Source organism: Hypanus sabinus, chromosome 4 (assembly GCF_030144855.1).
Source record: "Hypanus sabinus isolate sHypSab1 chromosome 4, sHypSab1.hap1, whole genome shotgun sequence".
In the NCBI taxonomy this organism is placed as follows: Eukaryota; Metazoa; Chordata; class Chondrichthyes; order Myliobatiformes; family Dasyatidae; genus Hypanus; species Hypanus sabinus.
Genome location: NC_082709.1, coordinates 162,832,684 through 162,848,195, shown reverse-complemented (window position 1 = coordinate 162,848,195; position 15,512 = coordinate 162,832,684). Strand labels below are relative to the sequence as shown.

At 43.1% G+C, this 15,512-nt stretch overlaps 1 protein-coding gene across 1 annotated transcript in view; it reads left to right on the top strand.

The window, feature by feature from the left end:
- Positions 1–3,987: 3,987 nt before the first annotated feature.
- LOC132392389 (uncharacterized) overlaps positions 3,988–15,512 on the top strand; it is a 34,279-nt gene continuing 22,754 nt past the window's right edge. Inside the window, exons 1-4 of the mRNA XM_059966210.1 lie at positions 3,988–4,849; positions 10,078–10,227; positions 13,568–13,985; positions 14,958–15,069. Of these exons, the coding sequence (XP_059822193.1) occupies positions 13,734–13,985; positions 14,958–15,069 (364 nt within the window). The 5' untranslated portion in view covers positions 3,988–4,849; positions 10,078–10,227; positions 13,568–13,733. The remainder of the gene's footprint in view (positions 4,850–10,077; positions 10,228–13,567; positions 13,986–14,957; positions 15,070–15,512) is intronic.

Below are 15,512 nucleotides of genomic sequence, written 5' to 3'. Positions count from 1 at the left end.
TTGGCCATGCCCTTTTATTCTATGGACCTATTATGTGATACAAGTAGTCAATTTTTACTACATCAGCTAACGTCAAAGAACTATCAAAATAGTTAGAAATGATTTACCTTCACAAACCTGTGCTGGTTTGTTCTTACCAATCTGTACTTATCATGAAAGTTGTTTCTAGGGTAAACACGAGTGGCGTGTAGATGCTGGAAGGGGGTAGAAGCCAGATCAAGAGGGCTGGGGGAGGGGAAGTACAAACTGTTAGATGGTAGGTGAGCTCAGTTGAGGAGGAATGTGGGTGGGTAGGGTGGTGGGGGGATGAATCTGAGAGGCGATTAGTAGAAGAGGTAAAGGCCTAACAAAGAAGCAAGCTGATAGGAGAGGACAGTGGACATGGAAGATTACCACCTACATTCAGGATACCTCTACCTACCCTTCTCCCCCCACCAAATCCTTAATTTGGTTTCTTTCTCTTTTCATTCCAGTCCTGCTGAAAGGTCTTGGCCCAAAACATCAACTGTTCACACCCCCTCTGCAGGTACTGCCTGACCTGCTGAGTTCCTCTAGTGTTTTATGTGTGTTTCTAGGCTTTTTCTCATCATTGAGATCCAACTGTCTAGTTTGTGCATACTGGTATTTGTTTGTACAAAGGTGTAATGTTTGCAATTTCCCAGTCCTCGGGCAGCACCACTGATTCTACAGATGACTGAATGTTTTTGGATTGGACCTTTGCAATTTCTTCCCTATTTCCCTAACAACCTCGGATATCTCCCAACTTGCCCAGGTGATCCATCCACTTCAAATGCAATAGCTTCTTCTGGTTCTTTGTTAACTTTTAGCCCATTAATATCTCAACTGCACCATCCTTTGCGGAGACTGCACATCTTACGTCTTCTGAATGTCAACAAGCTGCTAATATTCGCACATGTGGTGGGTAGGACTTTAGTTGATGTTCAAGTTCAATTTATTGTCATATAACTGCACAAAATGTACACTGCTAAGTGAAACAACATTCCTCCAGACCAGGATTCACAACCCAGTACATGTAACACACACTCACAAGGTAATACTACCTCAAATAAAGCAACAAATCAAGTACAATTATGACTCATGTTAAATAGTAAACAGCATAATGCTACTACATTTCATAAGTGATGAGACCTAAGTAGTTGCAGGGAACTCAGTCGTCTTCCAACTCAGGTAAGAGGATGTTTCCCATCCAACAGTTCTTTTCTTAATGCTACAGGACCTCCTCTCTGATGGTAGGGGGTCAAAGAGATTGTTGGACAAATGGGAGGGATCAGTGACAATGCTAAGGGCCCTGTATACACAGCATTCCTGATAGCCATCTCTGATGGGTGAAAGAGAGACCCCAATGATCCTCTCAGCAGTCCTCACAATCCTCTGTCGGGACTTGTGGTCATATACCTTGCAATTCCCACACCAGACAGTGACGCAGCTGGTCAGGGCCCTCTCAATGGTACTCCTGTGAAAACTGGTTAGATTATGTGGGGGAGAGGGAACCTTGTTTGCCTCAATATCCTCAGGAACTGGAGAGGCTGCTGTGCTTTCTTGACCAAAGAGGAGGAAGGTTTTGAGGGACTAGATCATCCGTTATGTGCACTCCCTGAAACTTGATCTCCGAACTCTCTCTATGGAGGAGCTGTTTACTTGCAGAGAGGAGTTGTCAGCCTCCTAAAGTCCACAATCGTCTCTTTGGACTTGTCCACACTGAGACTCAAATGATGCTCTTACCACTCAATGAGCCGCTCTACCTCCTCTCTGTACGCTTTCTCATCACCTTTGTTGATGGGGCCAACCACGGTTGTGTCAATTACAAATGATGATACAATTTAAACTGGAGCTAGCAGTGCAGACATGTGCCCACAGCGTGAACAGCAGCAGGCTGCGGCTGTGGAGGGGAGCAAGATGGAGCTGGAGATGTTTCTGCCAACATGAACTGAGTGTGGTCTTTCTGTTACCACAGGGTCCCCAGGGGTCTGTGGATAGATTCCAAAGGATATGTAAATCTGTTATTTAATACACATAAACTGCTATATCACAAATTTGATTTTATTAATACTTTGATGACTATATTTCAATGTAATTGGTTTCTTTTGTAATCAGAATCAGAATCAGAATCAGACTTTAATGGCCAAGTACCTGTGCACATACAAGGAATTTACTTCCAGCAGATGTTGTCTCTCTGCTCATAACAATAATAATGATAAATATAAATGAAAATATAGATTATACATACAGGCAATCCAAGTAATAGTTAGCCGACAGTTAACCGGCAGTTAACTGTTCAGCAAAGTGACCGCAGTAGGGAAAAAACTTCTCCAGTGCCTATTAGTCTTAGTCTGGAGGGATCTGAAGCGCCTACCAGACGGAAGCAGTTCAAACAGTCTGTGCGCAGGATGGAAGGAATCCTTTATGATGTTCCCCGCCCTCTTCTTCAACCTGGAAGAGTACAGGTCCACAATAGAGGGCAGGGAGGCTCCAATGATGCGCTCGGCAGTCCTCACTATGCGCTGTAGTCTGGTTCTATCCTGCTTGGTGGCGGCTCCAAATCACACAGTGATGGAGGTGCACAGGACAGACTCAATGACTGCAGTGTAGAACTGCAGCAGCAATTCCTGAGGCAGACCATATTTCCTCAAGAGCCGCAGGAATTACATCCGCTGCTGGGCCTTCTTCAGGATGGAGCTGATGTTCTGCTCCCACTTCAGATCCTGAGAGATGGTGGTTCCCAGGAACCTGAAGTTCTCCACAGTGGACACAGGGCTGCTGAGGACTGTGAGGGGGGACATAATGGGGGGATGTCTCCTGAAATCCACTATCATCTCCTTTGTCTTGAGCGTGTTCAGCTCCAGATTGTTCCGACTGCACCAGAGCGCCTGCTGTCGATGCTGTAAAATCCTTTGTATTTTACTTTATATACTTAAATACATTATTCTGAGAAGCGATCCACAGTCTTTACTGGACTGCCAAAGGGGTCCATAGCATAAAAGAGTTTAAGAACCTCTGTGTTAAGAAACCCAAGATCCAGTTACATAGAAAGATGTTGACACCCATTGAGGACAGTTTACTCATCAGCTTTTTAAATTTAGTTTTTTATGGAGAGATGATGTGGAATAAGCCCTTCTGGTCATTTAAGCCACACCTCCCAGCAACCCCTGATTTAAACCTAGCCTAATAATGGGACAATTTACAATGACCAATTATCTTGCTAACTTGTATGTCTTTGAACCGTGGGAGGAAACCGGAGCACATGGAGGAAACACACACAGTGACGGGAAGAACTTATAGACAGTGTCAGGGCTTCTGAGGGATGATCATATTAAATGCTGAGCTGAAGTTGATAAACATTTTCCAGTTAGGACAGGATGGAATGGAGTGCAGAGGCTATGGCAACATTAGTGGGCAAATTTGAGTAATAAGAGAACTGGAAAGCGTCCAATGTAGCAAGAAGATTGGATTTAATGCAATCCATAACCAGCCACTCAAAGCACTTCATTATTCTGGAGGAGAGTACCACTGGATGGCAGTCATTGGGGACCAGGATGATGATGACCACTTTGAAGCCTGCAGGGACAATGGACTGTTCCAAAGCAACACAGAGTGTCTGCTCAAAGGCATTGGTTTTCCCATGCAGCCAGTCAGTACAATTTCCACCACACATCTATAGAAGTTTTTGATGACATGCCGAATTTCCACAGATTCCTGAGGAAGTAGAAGCGCTGTTGTACTTTCTTTGTGATTATATTTATATAATAGGTCCAGGACAGGTCTCTGAGGTGCCAACATCCAGGTATTTAAAGGTACTGACCCACTCCAACTCCAATGAGTACAGGGTCATTGACCTCTGGTTTTCCTCTCCTGAGTTTACAATCAGTGGTCAAGGGAAATGTACAGCAAGAAAACACATGAAGCCAAGAACTTGGTGATTTTGTAATTTTTTTTATTAGAAATGAACAAAAAAGATTGTGTATTAAAGCAATGGAGAGCAAAGAAGAACAATGGGTCATTACATCTATGAGACAGAGCAAGTTGGTATTGCTGCAGACAGAAGTTAAGAGCGTGCATAGCAATTCATGTAATTAAGTGTGGATCTTAGGATACAAAATGTCACAGCAGTGCTGATTCAGGACATACTGGAGAACTAGTCTATTGAGGCATAATGGGTGGAACTGAGAAATGAGAACAATATGACCACGTTGACACATATAGTGTGTCAAATGGTTGTTGTGACACGTCTAGTGTGGTAGTGTAGTGGGTAGTGCTTGTCGCTCTCACTTTCAGCTTCCACTGCTGGCTGGCACTCTTGCGAAAAGGAGAGCTAAATGCGTAGGTCTCCCTGCCAGTACATAGCCTCTTCAACAGCAAGCCTCACGTAGCGCCTTCTCACTGACAACATATGGAAACTGAACACCTTCTGGACTCAGGCTGAATTACAGAGGACAGGGAGGAGGTTGGCCCCTGCACATGTAGCATGCAGGCACACCAGTCTATGAACACGCCTTGGCGCTCATAAACCAGATACTCAGCGAAGAGGAAATAGCCCTACTGCCTTGTGAACAGCCTCAGGAGAGAAAACAGATATGGGAGTAAACCCAGACAGAAAATTTGTAGTGGAGAATAAAAGGTAAAGATAACAAGTGCAGGGAAAATTGGTTTTCAAGAGATATTGAGGACTTGGTTAAGAGAAAAGGAGGTGCATAGCAGGTTTGCGCAGGTAGGAACAATTGAGGTGCTTATGGAAAAGCAAGACAGCACAAGAAAAAAATCAAGAAGGCTAAAAGAAGGCATGAAATTGCCCAGCAGACAAGGTGATGCAGAATTCCAAAGGATTCTACAGGTATGTTAAGAGGAAAAGGGTTGCAAGGGACAAAATTGGTCATTTGGAAGATCAGAATGGTAACCCATATCTGAAGACAAAGCAGATGGGGTTGATCTTAAACAATTTTTTTGCATTTGTATTTGCTCAGGAGGTGGACATAGTGCCAATAGAAGTGAGGCAAAGCGGCATCAATTTCATGGACTCTGTCAAGATCACAGAGGAGGGGGTGTTTGCTGTCCTCAGGCATATTAGGGTGGATAACTCTTCAGAGCCTGACAAGGTGTTCACTCAGACAGGAATTGCCGAGGCCTTTGCAGAGATATTTAAATCATCTTTCGTGACAAGAGAGGTACCAGATGATTGGAAAATTGCCAATGTTGTCCTGCTGTTTAAGAAGGGTGTAAACATAAAGCAGGAAACTATAGGCCGGCGGACGAGTCTGACGTCAGTCGTGGGAAAGTTATTGGAAGGTCTCCATAGGGACTGGATATATGAGTATATGGATAGACATGGGCTGATTTGGGATAGTCAGTAGGTTTTATGCATAGTAGCTCATGTCTAACCAATCTTATAGAGTTTCTAGAGGAAGTTACCAGGAAACTGGATGGAGACAAGGCAGTTGGTGTTGTCTACATGGACTTTAGCAAGGCCTTTGACAAGGTCTCCCGTGGGAAGTTGGGCAAGGTTGATGCACCATCAATAACTCTCGGAGACGGGAGGTGAACGATAGGCTTTAATTAGCAGCACACGAGACCAGGACGTCCTGGAGACTGAGCAAGGAGCAATGCCTCCAATCGCCTTTATTCAGGGGTCTGTGGGAGGAGCCACAGGAGCAGTCAGCAGAGGGGGGTGTCCAGACAGGTATATGTAGTTTATCACGTTCACCCACCCCCTTGTTTTAAAAGAGAGTCCCCACGGGGTGAAATTTCTTACAAGTATATTTACAGATCAAGTCTATCAGGCGGTCGAGTCCGTCACTGCGATCTACGTAGCACCAGTGATGGTGGTCATGCTGGCTCCAGCCTGACTTGAGGTGCCAGCCCGTTAGGCATCAGTAATCCCTCGTGCGTGTACGAGGTGCCTGGTATGGGAGTGTCATGAGGAGTCTGTGTAGGCTTGGTGTGTGCGGTGTCTCGTGGGTATAGACCTCGGTGGGTACGGGGTTCATAGTCACCGTGGAGTGTTCAGGGTAGTGGTCTGGTGCTCCTGCGGGCACTAGGTCGTGGATGGAGACCGGGTCCTCCCGCCCATCAGGTAAGACCACGTAGGCATACTGAGGGTTTGCATGAAGTAGGTGAACCCTCTCCACCATCGGGGAGTATTTATTGCTCCTCACATGTTTCCAGAGCAGCACTGGCCCTGGGGACGTCAGCCAAGCCGGTAGGGTGGTCCCAGTGGCAGACTTCTGGCTGTGTAACGAGTCCGCAGCGTTGCACTGTGTCTGGGTGAACAAAACTTTCAGTGCTGCCCGTGTCAAACAGGCAGCTAGTCCTGTGCCCCTCCACCAGGATGTCCATCATTGACCTTGTGAGCTGGTGTGGAGCGCTTTGGTCGAGGGTCACGGAGGCCAGAGTTGAATCGCCACCTTGGTGCCCAGTAAGCACCCGTGGGTCGGAGGTGGGGTGAGATGGTGCCAACAAAGATGGTCGCTCCTATGCCTCGCACGCGGCGCTGCTCGACCCCGCTCGTGGTTTGGACTCACAGGCCTTGGTGAAGTGGCCCTTCTTTCCTCAGTTGGAGCAGGCAGCTTCTCGGGCCGGGCAGCGTTTTTGAGGGTGCTTTTCGAGTCCGCAGAAGTAACACTGAGCAAACTTGTGACTGGCAGCAGTTGAGGTCGATTCGCCGGGGGGTTGCGGGGACTTCACAGACTCGTGACTGGCAGGAGCTGAGGTCGATTCACAGGCGGGTCATGGGGTCTGCAGCGTCCATGGGGCCGGCGGGAGATCGCTCGCCTGGTCAGTGTCAGCATCGTGCAGAGCGGCCTCCAGCATGTTGGCCAGCTCGATCGCCAAAAGTAAGGTAAGATCGGCGTGTTCCAGCTGGCGCACGTATACTGACCAGATCCCCGTAATGAAGGTGTCTCATACCAGAAGCTCCGCATGCTGTTCCGCCGTCAGTCCCCTGCAGTCGTAGGCCCGCACGAGTGTCTGTAGGGCCCAGACAAACTCAGCGCTCGACTCACCAGCCCGCTGCCGCCATGTCGCTAAGTGATGTCTTACATAGACGGTGTTCACTGGCCGCAGGTATTTTCTTTTGAGGGCATCCATCGCACCCCGGTGGTCCATTTGGTCTCTGATCATGGAGAAGACCCTTGGACTGACCCTGGAGAGGAGAACCCTGCACATTGTGGCAGGATCGGTCACTTGAATCTCCTCCAGGAATGATTCGAAGCATGCTAGCCAGAGTTCAAAAGCGTCGCCGGCTTCCTGGGATTGAGGGTCGAGATCCAATCTGTCGGATCGTAAAAAGCTCTCCAAGTTTTAAAATTGCTGCTAATAAAATTGATGCACCATCAATAACTCTCGGAGACGGGAGGCGAACGATAGGCTTTTATTTGCAGCAAACAAGACCAGGACATCCTGGAGACTGAGGGAGGAGCTGTTATACTGGGGTCTGTGGGAGGAGCCACAGGAGCAGTCAGCAGAGGGGCATGTCCAGACAGGTATACGTAGTTTATCACAAAGGTCATTCAAGATGCTCAGCATTCAAAATGAGGTAGTAAACTGGATTAGGCATTGACTTTGTGGGGGAAGCCAGAGAGTGGTAGTGGATGGTTGCCTCGCTAACTAGAAGCCTGTGAATAGTGGAGTGCCACAAGGATCAAGGCTGGGTCCATTTTTGTTTGTCCTCTATGTCAACAATCTGGATGATCATGTAGTTAACTGGATATGCCAATTTGCACATGACACCAAAATTGGGGGTGTGGTGGACAGTGAGGAAGGCTATCATGACATGCCGAGGGATCTACGGCTGGAAAAATGGCAGCTGGAATTTAATGCAGACAAGTGCGAGATGTTTAACTTTGGTAGGACCAACTAGGGCAGGTCTTAGACAGTGAATGGGAGGGCACTAGGGATTATGGTAGAACAAGGGATCTGGGAGTAATTCATTGAAAGTGGCATCACAGGTAATTGGGTTGTAAAGAAAGCTTTTAGTACATCGGTGTTCATAAATCAAAGTACTGAGTACGGGAGGTGACATGGAGAACTTATTCAAACAGCAGCTGTATTTCATTAGGAGAAACCTTGGAATGACTCCGAACACTCGCGCAAATTTCTACCAATATACCATGGAGAGTATTGCAACCAGCTGCATCACCCTCTAATATGGAGCAGCCACTGCGCAAGATCAGAAAAGCTGCAGAAGTTTATAAACTCCGTCATGTGCATTCGTCTTCCCAGGATCCAAGTCACCTTCAAAAGGTGATGCCTCAAAAAGGCAGCATCCCTCATTAATGACCCCAGTCCTCTTCTCTTTGTTACCATCAGGGAGGAGGTACAGGAGCCTGAAAACACACACAGTATTTCAGGAAAGGCTTCTTTCCCTCCGCCATCAGATTTCTGAATGGAAAATTAACCCATGAACACTACCTCGGCGTTTTTCCCCACTCTTTTTGCACTACTTAATTTATTTTTATAAGTGCTTGTCTTTGCAATTTATAGCTGTTATTACTATGTATTGCTATGTAACGCTGCCGCAAAATAACAAATTTCATGACGTATGCTAGTGATGTTAAACCTGATTCTGATTCTGACTCAACAGCAATGGAAAACAAATAGAACTGCAGGAGCTGTAATCTGAAACAAAAGCAAAACTGCTGGGTGAGCCGAACCGGTCAAGCAGTAGCTGTGGAAATAGAAACTGGCCAACGTCTCAGGTCAATGATCCTTCCTCAGAAATCAATGTTCAAAAGTTCAAAGTAAATTCATTATCAACATATGTGTCCCACATACCACTCTGGGACTCACCTTCTTGCTGGCAGCCACAGGGAAAACAAAGAAGTGCAACAGAACCCATATATAACAAAGAGCAACAAACACCCATTGTGCAAAAGAGGACAACACATGCAAATAATAAATAAGAAAACAAATAATACTGAAAAACATGAGCTGCAGAATCCTCAAAAGTGAGATCAAAGGCTGTGGAATTATTTCAGTGCAGAGGCAAACGATGCTGTCCACACCAGTTCAGGAGCCTGATTGCTGCGGGACATTAACTGCTCCTGAACCTATCATTGTGAGACCCAAGGTTCCTGCACCTCCCAAATGATGCTAACAGTGAGGGGAGGGGGAGAACGGTCAAACACAGGCAGATGGGAGAGTCAAGTTCGAGACATGTTTCAAGAGATCGAAATTTCAAATTTCATACTGCATATTTCATAGTTCGTTTGGTTGGTTCATAAGTACATTTGTGAAGCATTTACAATTTTTCAGAGATGATTTGGAGAGGATTTCTAATCTCAGTGAAATTTTCTCTTCCCTAATTGATTATTTTTGCCATGTTATAAGGATATTACTGTCAGTTTTCTAGATGTTCTCGTCAATAAAGTTCTCCCAAAGAACATTCAGAAACTCTTCCCGTTATTTGCCCTTTATGTTATTGCTATCCCAGCATATACTGTATTTGTTGAGGTGAAATCTTCCATTATCATCATTTATGTCTTTTGTACATTTCTGCAACTTCCCTGCAAACTGGACCCTGAATCTGAAGAGGTCCTTTCAACTCATCAAGTCTATGCTGGCTCACAGAGATATCCCATTCACGCACTAATTTTTTCTTTATCCTGTTCTTCCCCCCTTGACATCAATTACCCCTCACTCCCTCCCCTGATTCTACCACCCGCCTATACACTAGGAGCAATTTACAGTTGCCCACCAACCTACCAACCCTGAATACCTTTGAAATGTACCACAGCACAGGAAGGAACCCAAGTCAATGTGAAACTCTACTAATTGTTTTGCTGTACCACACCAAAATACTTCTTTGTTAAACACATTTCCAAATAACAGGTTATCTCTTAGAAAAAGTGGCAAAGATATTTAAAGAAAGATATCGTGGTACTTATGTTCATGAATTTCTGCTGTTAACTTGATAGTCTGTAGAAGCATACCAGTACTGTAATCATGTCCATATTGTTTCTTAACTCTAAACAGATCAGTTTCCAGCACTGCCTTTCCTTCCCAAACCCCTTGTATCCAGGAATACTACTGCTTTCTTCTTTTGGCTAAGTTTGATTACTTCCACAGCATTGTAAAGCAGAACACTCAGTGACACACAGACCACAGATGCTATAATCTGGAGGAAGAAAGATCCGCTGGAGGAATTTGTGGATGAGGTCACATTAAGACCCTGGATCGGGACTGAGAACGTCGAGGGAAGATGGCCAGTATAAAAAGGTGAGAGAGCAGGGTGGGGCAGGGGCTGACAGGTGATAGTGGAACCAGGTGAGAAAGGGAATGGTGGGTAGCTGAGATGGAGATGTTATTAAACCCTTCATAGCTTGTTCCCTTATAAAGAAGTTATTATTATATATTGCATTTGCTGGAATAAATATTGACGCTGGTAGTAATTTCACCAGTACCCAGATCATACAAAAATACCTATATGAGTATGAATATGCTCCTCTGCCTTCCCCCTTGCCATAATTGTGTTCTTATCTGAAATATTTTATAGAACCATAGAACATTACAGCACAGAAACAGGCCTTTTGGCCCTTCTTGGCTGTGCTAAACCAATTTTCTGCCTAGTTCCACTGACCTGCACCTAGACCATATCCCTCCATACCCCTCTCATCCATGTACCTGTCCAAGTGTTTCTTAAATGTTAAAAGTGAGCCCGCATTTACCATTTCATCTGGCAGCTTATTCCACACTCCCACCACTCTCTGTGTGAAAAAGAGTGGTGTACCATGTACCCTTTAAGCTTTTCCCCCTTCACCCTTAACCCATGACCTCTGTTTTTTTTTCCTCCCCTAGCCTCAGTGGAAAAAGCCAGCTTGCATTCACTCTATCTATATCCATCATAATTTTATGCACCTCTATCAAATCTCCCCTCATTTTTCTACGCTCCAGGGAATAAAGTCCTAACCTATTCAACCTTTCTCTATAATTCAGTTTCTCAAGTCCCTGCAACATCATTGTAAACCATCTCTGCACTCTTTCAACCTTATTAATATCCTTCCTCTAATTTGGTGACCAAATATTGGGGTTCTGCTGGGTTCTATAGATACTGTGCATTCTAAAATTATGAGGCAACATTGGCAACCAACTTGATGTCACTGAAGGCTCTTTGTGATCTCATTGAACTGGTCTCCTTTAAAATAAACTATCCCTGAGAAGTATGCATACAAGTGAGATGGCCTTTCTGTTGTGGCAGGTTTGATTGGCAAGTACATGGTATGTTATCCATTGAGGTCAGCTGGCTATGGGTAGGCTGAATATTTCTTCATATTAAAATTTGGTAAATATGCCAGTGCTCTGGGAACAATCATATTGTTCTTGTCTGTATCCAGACTTGAAGATTTATGGAGATTACAGAAGTTACAAAGTGATTAAGTCAATATGGCACAGAAAGAGGCCACTCAGTCCATTGAGTCTCTGCTAGCTTTCTGTAGTATAATCCACTCAGGCTCCACTCTGATGAAACAGCTTCAGAATAAAGGAGTCTCTTTTAGAACAGTGATAAGGAGTAATTTCTTCAGCCTAATTTTGCTCCTATATCTTATGGCCTCAGCCTTCCCATTGCTAATATCTTGCAAGTTCATTTTATTCAAGTGTCTTCTGTTTTTCTTTGAATGCCTGTTTCCATCACATTTGTGGGCAGCAAGTTCTCAAGTCAGTTTCACTTGATTTATGAGAAAATTTCCTCGTACACCCCACTATATCCTTTCTTCTAAACCTTAGGAGAAGGTCTCCTAGTTCAGATGTGGGTTAAATGTGGTGAAATCATATTAGACCAATGATCAATGGGGTACAAGGACAAGTTGGGTCAAAAGGACTGGTCCCATCCTGTATAATTCCATGACTCTACATTTTTCAGTGTTGTGCTATCCCGCAACGGAAATTACTTTGCCTATCTTATGTAAATTCTTCACAATCACATTTTATATCTGCCAAATTACTTTTTAACTTCCTTTACCTCAAAGAGGAAATTTCTCCAACCCAACCTTCTAACTAAAATCACTTGTCCCTTGAACCATTTTGGTAAATCTTTCCCACACCTTAAAACTTTCTGAAATGTAGTGACCAGATGTAATTAGAAATCACTGGCTGTGGGCAAACAAGATTTTTAAAAAGGCTCAGGATCATGTCCAAAAAGGTATGTGCAGTATCTATGTGTATGCAGGCTATAATCCCATAGGCCTTGCTGATTATTCTCTCATTATGTTCTGTCACCTTAAAATATTTGCTGTATGTACAGAAATTGTTACCCCATTTCAGCACATTCATTAAAACTTTTCATGTTGTCTCTTCTCCTACCTTCTGACAAAATAAATAATTTCTCATTTTACTATATTAAATTTCATTTGGACTTTTATATATTTTATCTGCTGCATTGTTCTGGTTAATTAATGTCATCTTCACAACTTGTTAGACTGCACATTTGGTAACAAAAACAAATGTTTATTTTGATTTACAATATCTCAGTCATATTGACCCACGGAAACCGCAAACAAATAACCCCAAGTGAGAAGAACTTTTAACCACAAATCACTTCTCTGTCTCTCCTTAAGGTAACCTCTTTATCCAAGCTGATCATTTTTTCCAAAGCTTTCTTAAGATCCATATCCATTTTTGCTGATTCTCCTTAGTTCAAACCTCTCTTGGTGCATATTGTTTTTTCCTTGATTCTGGCTTCTAAAATCCTACCTACCATATGTGCAAAAATGACTAGCCTGACAATACTTGGAAAAAAGTTATGTTTCCTCTTGAGCAAGACTGTCACATTTGTCACTCTTCAATTTTCTGATGTCTTCATAATTCGCATCTAGGAAATATTGGAAGGTTATTATATGTTTATCTGCTATCACGTCATTTCTTTCCTTAGCAGCCTTGATGTACAACATTTAGGTGACTTAGCCGTTTTAATATAGCTAGCATTTTGAGTACATTCTAGCCATTAGCTTTTATGCTATTCATTTCAGAAACAACCAACAAAAGTAATTGGTCATCTAAGCCAAAATAAAAATAAATATATAGCATATGCTCTCCTATTAGTGCTTAAAACTTATTTTACCTGCAGTGAAAATTGTACCCTTATTTCCATCTGAGTAGATTAAAACAGAGTTGCAAAAACAGAACACAAGAAAAAAATTACCCAGATAACATCAAGAACTATGTCAATTAAATTTACTGTATAACATCTGACCCATCAAACTAATATTAAAATGAATTTAATGAAAGGCAAGTTAATTTTTTATTGAATATCAAGTAAAAAATATACATTAGGATCAATAAGAGTTTATTATGCTTTGATTTTGACATTAAATCTCAATGTTTTTTACAAAGGCATCAAGACAATATATTTTGTATGTTGAATTTAGAGAGTGATGATTTTCTTAGTCACCTGTGTGCTTGAATACCAGGACAAAAATAGCACTCCCAAATGAGATCATGCTTCAGAAGAAAATTATTGATTATGAGGTGCTTTAGAGTGTTCTAAATTTGGGAAATACTCTCCATAAATAAGTGTTCCTTTTGATTTCCCCTTTTCTGAATTTACTTGCATCAATTTCAGGAACTGAAAAATTCACTGCCGCATACAAAAAGAGAAAGGGACCCAAGGAATGAAACAACCTTGACATGCAATCATTTATCAACTTCTACACAAGACTATTGTGAAGCAAACACAGCAGCAACAAATGTAGATTGGTAATACAAAACTTCATTTCAGCAAGTCAGAAATGGAGCAGCAAGGGTCAGTGATCCAGCAGGAGCTTGCAGGCAGGATCACTCTTTACTCCATGAAAGGATGTCTTCATTGTCATTATGCAAAGGATCGCCTGACTAGTATGGGTCTCCCATTCTTTGAAGTCAATGTGGAGAAAAATCGTGTAATACACCAACAGATTATAGATCTCACTGGACGTCTTACTGTACCACAAATCTACTTTAACAACATCCATGTTGGAGGAAATGATGATTTTCAGAAGTTGGTAGGTAAAACTGATTACATATTGTAGTATGGTAAGTTAATATGGCCTAGAACTTTATTCATGTGATAAAATTCTAAACAAATAAAATAGATGTCCATATTATTGAATCATCTTGTTCAGCACCCCACTTAGGAAAGAGTCTAAGACAAAAATACTGGAAATATTGAATATGAATGGTAAACACAACAAACTAATTATCAGCTCCATGTATATGGAGGCCAGGAGGAATTAAACTGATTCAAACAAGGAGTTTTGATCTGCATGATTCCAAATGGGGTGTAGGTTTATGAGATGAGGGTAGTTGTCCTGCTAACTTAAATACTATGAACTGGTTGTCCTTCACCACTGTTACAATGAAGCTAAATGCAAAGAAGAAAGAAACCATATTCTACTCCGTAATGTACCACCTAACAAAATGAACAATAATTTTTTCTACTTACAGTTAGCTCACTCTCCTGTATTACTGTCTCAATCCCACCAGTCCTTCCTTTGTTACCTTTTATCAGTGACACACTCCTGTCCATTATTACATTCTCCTTCCTGCTTCCATCTGCCCTTCACCCACATGCCTATCCACCAGGGGTAGAACCTTTCCTACCCCTCCCCATATGGTTCCATCTGCCCATCACCCACATACCAAGCGACAAGGGGTTTTCTCCCTTGGTTCATCCTTCCTACCCCTTCTCTCATCATGTTCCATCTACCCATCATCCCTCTCTTGACATTTTTCCACCTATCATCTGCCGGCATCTGGTTTGCCCCTCCCTCTTCCTGAATGCTGCCTATCTTCCCTTTACGTTCTCTGTCCTGATGCAGGGTCTCAACCCAAAATGTCACCCATCCCTAAACATTCGTAGATGCTGCTTAACCTAATGAATTCCTCCAGCAATAAAGCAACATTTTTGATGTACCTGTCAGATGGTCACAATGCAATAACATGGTGAAATAATGAGTCACTTCTTTTCTCATCAGCCACAAGATGAGCTTGACAAGCTGGTTGAGCTGGTTAAGAATGAACCTGTACCTCCGGATGCTCCTCCAATCCCTGAACCCAAAGTTGTTGAAGCACAGGTACAGACGGAAGGTAGGTAGAACGAAAGTTCACAAACTCACAAGTGGTGACTATCAAGGCACAGGTGTACCAGTCATGTACTGTAGCCATCTCTCTCTATCTAGGCTTTACGTTGCTGCAGCTTCCATTGAAAACTCAAAGCAGAGTGTTGAAGGACAGCAGTAAGTTGCACACGCAGAGGCTACTGTATTAGTTACGCCTACGCGTTAATGCAAATGTCTAATCAGCCAATTATGTGGCACAAGTACAATGCATAAAAGCAAGCAGACATGGTCAAGAGGTTCAGTTGTTGTTCAGATGAAATACCAGAATGAGGAAGAAATGTGATCTAAGTTATTTTGACTCTGGAATGATTGTTGGTGCCAGAGAGGGTGGTTTCAGTATCCTAGAAACTGCTGATCACCTGGGATTTTCTTGTGCAATTGTCTCTAGAGTTTACAGAGAATCGTGTATAA